The 7,358-nt window shown below is 38.1% G+C and overlaps 2 protein-coding genes across 2 annotated transcripts in view; both read right to left on the reverse strand.

The window, feature by feature from the left end:
* The window catches only part of LOC109958963 (uncharacterized), a 2,914-nt gene extending 347 nt beyond the window's left edge, over positions 1 to 2,567 (reverse strand). Inside the window, exons 1-2 of the mRNA XM_020597964.1 lie at positions 2,387 to 2,567; positions 6 to 2,099 (exon numbers count right to left, since the gene is read on the reverse strand). Of these exons, the coding sequence (XP_020453620.1) occupies positions 6 to 2,081 (2,076 nt within the window). The 5' untranslated portion in view covers positions 2,082 to 2,099; positions 2,387 to 2,567. The remainder of the gene's footprint in view (positions 1 to 5; positions 2,100 to 2,386) is intronic.
* A 141-nt stretch (positions 2,568 to 2,708) lies between these two features.
* srsf3a (serine and arginine rich splicing factor 3a) overlaps positions 2,709 to 7,358 on the reverse strand; it is an 8,309-nt gene continuing 3,659 nt past the window's right edge. The window contains exons 3-7 of the mRNA XM_020598047.1: positions 6,030 to 6,240; positions 5,807 to 5,941; positions 3,715 to 3,753; positions 3,548 to 3,634; positions 2,709 to 3,439 (exon numbers count right to left, since the gene is read on the reverse strand). Coding sequence (XP_020453703.1) covers positions 3,412 to 3,439; positions 3,548 to 3,634; positions 3,715 to 3,753; positions 5,807 to 5,941; positions 6,030 to 6,240 — 500 coding nt within the window. The 3' untranslated portion in view covers positions 2,709 to 3,411. The remainder of the gene's footprint in view (positions 3,440 to 3,547; positions 3,635 to 3,714; positions 3,754 to 5,806; positions 5,942 to 6,029; positions 6,241 to 7,358) is intronic.

The raw sequence follows: 7,358 nt of genomic DNA on the forward strand, positions 1-7,358 counted from the left end.
AGGGCTTCATTTTCCCCATTATTTTCCTTCTCCTGATCACTTGTTTGTCCAGCACTGGGCATTATATTGTCCTCGCCTTGGCCTTTAATCTCATATACCTGGCTTATTGCAGTATCTAGTCCTTCTATGTCACTGGTGTGTGGTTTCTCATTATCATATACATGAAAATCTTCATTTATCTGATCTAAAGCCTGAATTTTGTTTTCTGTTGTATGATGATCATCCTGTTTGCTAGGGTTTGAAACTTCCTGCTTGCTAGCAGAATCAGTATTCTTCACAGTCAACTCCGATTGGTATGCGTGCCTTAACTCATCTTGGGTTTTCAGGTTTACAGAGCAGTTGTCAGAATTCTCTGCAGTGTCATGCTTTATACTTTGAAAGTAGTAATGAATGTCATGTAGTTCTTGCATTTGTTCTGCTTTAACCACCTGTTCACATATTGTATTTACAGCATCTTGTGAATGATTAACTCCCTCATCTTCACTCTGGAGAGTGTCAGATTTGTCCATTCCTTCCAGTGTGGCCTCCAATGATTCAACAGACATCTCCACTTTAACATCAGTTTGAATGTTAGGAATTAAACAGTCCAGATCAGCTTCTGGACAGTTTGTTGGAGTGGGGATCTGAACCTCAGAAGAATAACTAGGTGTAGATGCTGAATGCAAAGAGCTGTCATGTTCTTGCCTTTGTGTTGGTTTAACCTCTTGTCCATGCACTTTGTTTACAGTATTCTCTGAGTGCTGACCTCTGCTCACTTGAGCTAGTTCAAAATGATCATTTTCTTCCATTGTTAACTTTTTTGGTGATATCTCTACTGCTTGCTCACCAACGCTTTCAGGTTCTGTATGTTCTCCAGGGCTCTTTCTTTCTGTGGTTATTACTGTTATAGAAGGCTCTATACTTTCTGATTTCATATGTGACTCACTCACCAAGTAGTTTGCCTGTAAAATTCCCCACTGCAATAACAAGTCTGTGTCATCGTCTCTTTCTGTGGTGTCTTTTTCTGTTACACAGTACACATCCGGCAATTCATCTGGCTTCTCCCTAACATTTGATTGGCCAATCAGCTGCTGATTGAATGCAAGACTTGGATGTAAAGATGAATTATTTAAGTCAGAGATGCCAACAAGATGTTCAGTTTCCCTGACTGGACTGCCAGGTGTTTTTGTTTGATGAGTATCAGTTAAGACTTCTGTCTCTACTAGTAATGACATTTTTGCTATTTCAATTGCCTCATTAGCCCTAACATTTTCTACAACTTCGTCTTGAGCTTTGTGGTATAAATTAGCAATAGAGTCCTTAACAGGCTGACTTCCTTTACTTCTACGGCTAGACCCTAGTTTTCTTCTGTTCCCAACTGGGTTGAAGTCTGTGTTAGTTTGCAAGTCTATGCTCACAGAATTGTCTTCAGGTTGGGGTTCCAAGGGAAGAAAGAAATGTTCATTTTGGTCCTCATCTGGAGGCAACTCCTCTGTTGTTGCTGCTTCAGTACCGTATTCAAGTTCAGTATTTTGTCTGGGGCTGTTTTCATCAGTGGCCATCTCTGCTGTAGTAGAAAACCCCACAACTACTGATTCCACATGTGACTCATTCATCAAACTGTTGCCCTTTAAAGTCGAGTTTTGAAACTCATAACCATGTGTAGTGCCTGAACACAGAGAGCTGTCAGCTGTCGCAGACATATCGTGCACACTCCTATGACTTGATTGTTCCTGTTTCTCAGATTGTGACATCAGTGACAGTGCGGTTTCAACCGCTTCTCTCCCCCTGGTCTTTTCTTCGGATTCATTTTCAGGCTCATAGTATGATTCAGTTGCTGAGTCCTTTACATGCTGCCTTTCTTTATTTTTTCGTCTAGACCCCAGTTTTCTTCTGTTTGCAGGTTCTGGTGGACACTGGGGTTCAGACTGTGACTTGTCAGGATTACACAATAAATTTAAGAATCCACTATTTTCTTCTGGTATGTGGGGCTGTGCTATAGGATTATCCGTTACATGTAGCACATCGGCCTCAGGTATTTCATTTTGGTTTGCCACTCGGCGCCTTGACCCAAGTCTTTTGTTCTTTCTTTGAGCAGACATTATTTCTAACCTTCAATCCTAAAGCATAAGACATTTAGTTATGCAATGAATCAGCAAATCGGGTTCAAGTAACATCAACTGAGTGCAGAGAAATTAAGCGTCCATTAACCATTTTGAATGTTTCCAGGTAGTTATGTTCCTCAATAACCTACATACAACATACACAGACTTTGCTGAAGTGAAAATCAGTCAATTCCTTTTGAAAGGATGAAGCTCAACAATTACATTAACTTAGAAGAAAACTGCTCAGTAGAACAAGTTTAAGTTTTTAGACTTACAAAGTAGTGGAAATGACATGTACTTACCACCCAAATCTGGCACCTTTGTTGTTTCACAACGAGCTACTTGATGTCAAGACATCAGCCTCGGCTGAACAGTGGCTACATTTCACACACGGGGGTGTTCCTATACTGCAACCATGACTGATAGCTTCCTGTGTGAGCCACATTTGCAGCTTCTATCAGCTAACGGAACCAACGTACAATGCTTCCTGAATTTAAATCAAGCTCAAGTTTTCATATTTATGTCACAAAATCTCATTTTATAGTTTTACATGGTGGGCCTTTCCGTATTAATTTTATTAGCATAAGCAACAATCCAAACATAAAAAACATGGACAAAAAGATGTTACCTTGGAAAAACATTTACTGAACAAGCTTAACTACTTCAGCACGAATTGTCAGAGCTCAGAGAATCAAGAATAGTAGAACAGAGTAAATGCCTTCTTTTGCAAAAGTGACAAGTAAAAAAAACAAAACAAAAAAAACAAAAACCCCCAAACCAAAAATAATAAACAAAAACAGAATTACAGGTGATAGTTTAGGCTTCAAGGATAGCCTGCAAATAACAGCACCAGTTTTACACCATCATTTCAGAGTCTGTGCTCTGTCACTGGTATCAGCTATGCGCTTTTTACTGCTGATGCATCTCACAGTAATGCATCTAAAGTAGTTTTAAGAGGAAAACCAAAAAATAAAAACATCCCATATGCTTAAATTTAACTGTTAAAAAACAGTAGGCCATGTAAAACTAAATCCAGTGCTCCATTTTAGAACATGCATTTGCTTTATGTGAACAGTATATTTGTAGTCAAACAAGGTTTTTCAGTAAAATGAGAAAGAGAGAAAAGAAAAAAACAAAACAAAAAACATCCAAGTCTTCAATTGTTAATTGATCAGACTACTATTACATCACACATGACAAGCCAACACGAGGCTGTCTGGAGCTAGCAAACAAAACGTTAAAAAGAAAGAAAAAAAAAAAAGACTATAAAAATTTGTATTTTCACAACCATAGCAGGATCTTGCTTATGGACCATCCTCTGAAGTCTTCATTTCCTCTCATTAGACCGGGAGCGACTAAAATAAATGAAGTGAATAAATGCAAAATGACAGACATATTTTCTCAATAAGATTAAGTTCTAATGTGCTTACATTAGTCAGGAATAACAGGCTACTCAAACTTACCTCCTTGACCGTGAGAAGGATCTTGAGCGCTTGCGATTCTTGTCTCTGGAGAGAGACCGATATCTGCGTCTGTCTCTTGAAAGAGACCTGGTGAACAAGGCCCAGAGACAATTAACATGAATTATGTCAATCATCAACACCAAACAGTTTAAATAAAAATAGCTTACCTGCTGCGACTGCGACTGAGGCTCCTCCTCTTTGGTGATCTAGTTGTATGTAAAGTAAAAAAAAAAAAAAAAAAAAAATTACAAGAAAAAAATTAGGACAAAAATTTTGCCAATCCTATTACTAAGCCTTTGTTACGCTTGAGTTTTAAAGAGACACGAGTTACTTGTGAAAACTGGTTACATGTAGTTCCCTCTCTGTTCATAGAAGAATCATCTGCATCAGAATCAACTCATTAAAAAGCAAACCTTGTCCAATGAACACCAATCATGGAGCCAGATTTCAGAACATTTAACAAAATTAGGGCTCGACATTAAAGCTTGGGACAAACATTGAGTTAAATGTTAACTTTTTTTTACTGCTATGCTATAAAACTGGTTTCAAACAGCAATGGTGAACAGCTAATGCAAAACGATCTTCAAGTCCATGAACTGAATATCGCTCCTTACAGGGGACTCGATAAGGGAAGAAATAAAAAAAAGAAAAAAAGAGTAAACTTGTTTTTTTTTTTTACTTTTTGTTAAAAGTTTAACCTGATGTGGAACATATTTTGAACCAGTGAACAGACTTGTGACTGTAGCACTGAAATCATTAGTAATATATGCTGCAAAACAACCTTCATAACACTAAAATCTGTTTAATTGGTGCACTTCAGGTGAAATGATATTTTCAGTGAAAAGTGGATAACATTAAAGTACATTATTCCAACGGTGATCACTCATGATGGCTTAATGTCGAGCCGTGAAAATGAACTCAGCAACACAATTACACTGTGAACATCTGATAAACAGTTAATTTTTGCCAAACGAAAATTAAAGACTGACTGCAAAGTTCCTTGGCCACAACTACTGATGTTTAGATTTTTGGATCTCTGCACTGAATTTGCTCTACATGACTTAACTGCTGAGGGAAAACTGTCAAGCAGTGTTGAAATCTAGATTAAGCTTAAAACACTACAAAGAGCAGGATAAAATCAACTTACTATTTTGGGGGATTTGGACAAGAAAGAAATGACGCAAGGAAGCCAGACTGATGGTGAGGGAAGTCGAATTGCAGAGAGGATTTGCCACATGATGCGAATGTTGGAGATATGAAGTTGGTTGGTGGCTGGTTGGAAGGGGTAGTTGTCGATTTTCCCTGCCTTTTTGGGGGGTAAGGATGGGGAGGGATGTAAGCCAAGGGCTGTTCCCGCTGATACAGTAGTTGTGAGGAGAATATAAAATGTAAAGACGCTGATTGGTTGATAACGTGAAGCGGGCCGCAGACGATTTGGGTTAAGGTTGGAGGAAGAAGAGGAAGATGCTGGGAACTGCATGCTCAGGAACCAAAAGGTTGGTGGAACCTGATGACTGGCGGTGCGTCTGGGTCATGTGACAACACCAGCCCAGCTGACTGGGGCTCGCTGGTCAGCAGTCACATGATGCTGAAAGAGGACTAGTTGATTGACTCAGATGGTGAGAAGCGTGGTGGTGACTCTGCAACGGGGTTCAGTTTTATTAATAGATGGCAACTGAGCTCAGAAAGAAAACAAAACTTCCAAACTTCCATCTACAGAAAGTAATTCTAAAAAGCACCTTTAAAAATGTTTGATGAAGTGCTAATTGTGCCTCTTAAGATGTCCCCATATTTCAATATCATTCTAGTAGAGCTTGGTGTTTTACAAGCATACTGATTAAAGAGTCTGTGAATATTCAAGTGCTAACAAAAGCTGCCACTGGACTTGGTTGTGAAAACTTAGCAAAACTGGCACTGATTTAATAAAAAAAGATTATCAATTGATAAAGACATAGTAGGAAAAGAGAGAAAGTATTTTATTAAGAGGAATTTAACTGAATTATATTAAGGCCAATCAGAAACGATACCCCCTACTTGGCCTTGGCTTGATGGTCAACAAAGCTTGAAAGGTTAAGAGATTTTTACCCAAGTATGTGGTTGGGAGATTTAACCAACTTTACCAGACATAGTTTGAAGGAGTCAGAAAGCTGATGCTTACACTGTGTGGGAAATCTACATTTGCTTTGTCATTTGTGCTTTAAAAAACACTGCAAGTGACACTTAAATGGTAAAATGCATTATTGACTGGGAAATGCATACCTGCGTCTCACTGGAGGACTACGTCGCCTAAAGTCATCTCGAGGGCGTCTGCTCCAGGATGGAGGAGGGCCACGGCTCCTAGAGCGCTTTTCCCCAGTGGACAACTCAACACGCACCCGACAGCCACACATGTTTCTAAACAGGAAGTCATTACATGAGTAGGCACATGCAAAAAACACACACAGGACAAAAACAAAGAAATGTGCTGAAGATATTTTATTACCTTCCATCCAGTTCTCTCACAGCATCAGATGCATCTCTGGGATCTTCAAACTCTACAAATGCAAAACCCGGGGGATTCCTGGCAACCCAAACACTTCTTAAAGGACCATAGTACCCAAAGGCCCTTTCTAACTCCGTCTTATTTCCATTGTTTCCTAGATTTCCAACATACACCTTGCAGTCCAGAGGACAGTCTCTGTGAAGAGCAGGGTCTGAAATGAAGGAAAAAAAACAACAACACAAAAATGGACCTGATAATTGTGGCCAAGATTTTAACACAATCTACACCATCCAGTAAACAATGCAAGTTGATTTTAACATTGCAGTGAAGATAATAATAATCTGTAAGACCAAGCACTTACCTACTTATATTTTTGGTGTAAAGTAGTTCAAAACTGGTTTTACTTTCATGAGACTTACTTTGAATGTGATTTAATAAAACATAAGCTGTGCAAATTACTTTAAATCTTTGTGAAAATAAACACCGCACTGCCACCATTCCTATGGAATATAATGTGTAACTGACTGAATTTCCGTAGCCTACTACACAACATAACCTACTGTAATAGTGTTTTTAACCTTTTGTAGGAGCAGTACCCTTTATTGGGACAACACGATTTTGCACCCCCATCCACAACGTAAAAGATTAGGAGCACATAATATCGCGGTTTGCAATTTAAATCTTCAATTTAACGAGGGCGTAAGCTCTTAAATCACACTCACAAAACAATGAATCATGCAGCCATCTAAATCACACTCACAAAACAATCATGCAGCCCTACCTACAGGTGTATAAAGTCATTATAGTGCTGCAAAATAAACACCAAAACAAACAGCAGGGCTGCTTTATGACACTTAATTTACAGGATGTCTACACCATGATCATGACACTTAATTTACAGGATGTCTACACCATGATCATTATTTGAATTAATTAAAAACACAATCGATTGCATAGAGTTATTTTAATTACATCAGTTTGGTTATAATCATAAAGTATTAACCAGTATTTGATTATTTAAATGTGCAGAAAATTAAGAACATTGATATAAATGTGGATGAGTAAGGGATTACAGAATGCATGTAAAAAGAAGAATGCATTATATAAGGAATTCATAAAGGACAGATCAAAGACGGCGGAAGAAAAATATAAGTCATATAAGAACAAATTAATTGAGATTTTGGGGAGATGTAAGAAACTATATTACTCTAAAATATTAGAGGATAATAAAAATAACATCAGAGGTACTTGGAATATATTAAATAAATTGATTAGAAACAGTTCTAGAAAGTGTAACTACCCACAATATTTTATGGATAATGATACACA

The sequence above is a fragment of the Monopterus albus genome, unplaced genomic scaffold, assembly GCF_001952655.1.
Source record: "Monopterus albus unplaced genomic scaffold, M_albus_1.0 scaffold36.1, whole genome shotgun sequence".
NCBI classification, from domain to species: domain Eukaryota; kingdom Metazoa; phylum Chordata; class Actinopteri; order Synbranchiformes; family Synbranchidae; genus Monopterus; species Monopterus albus.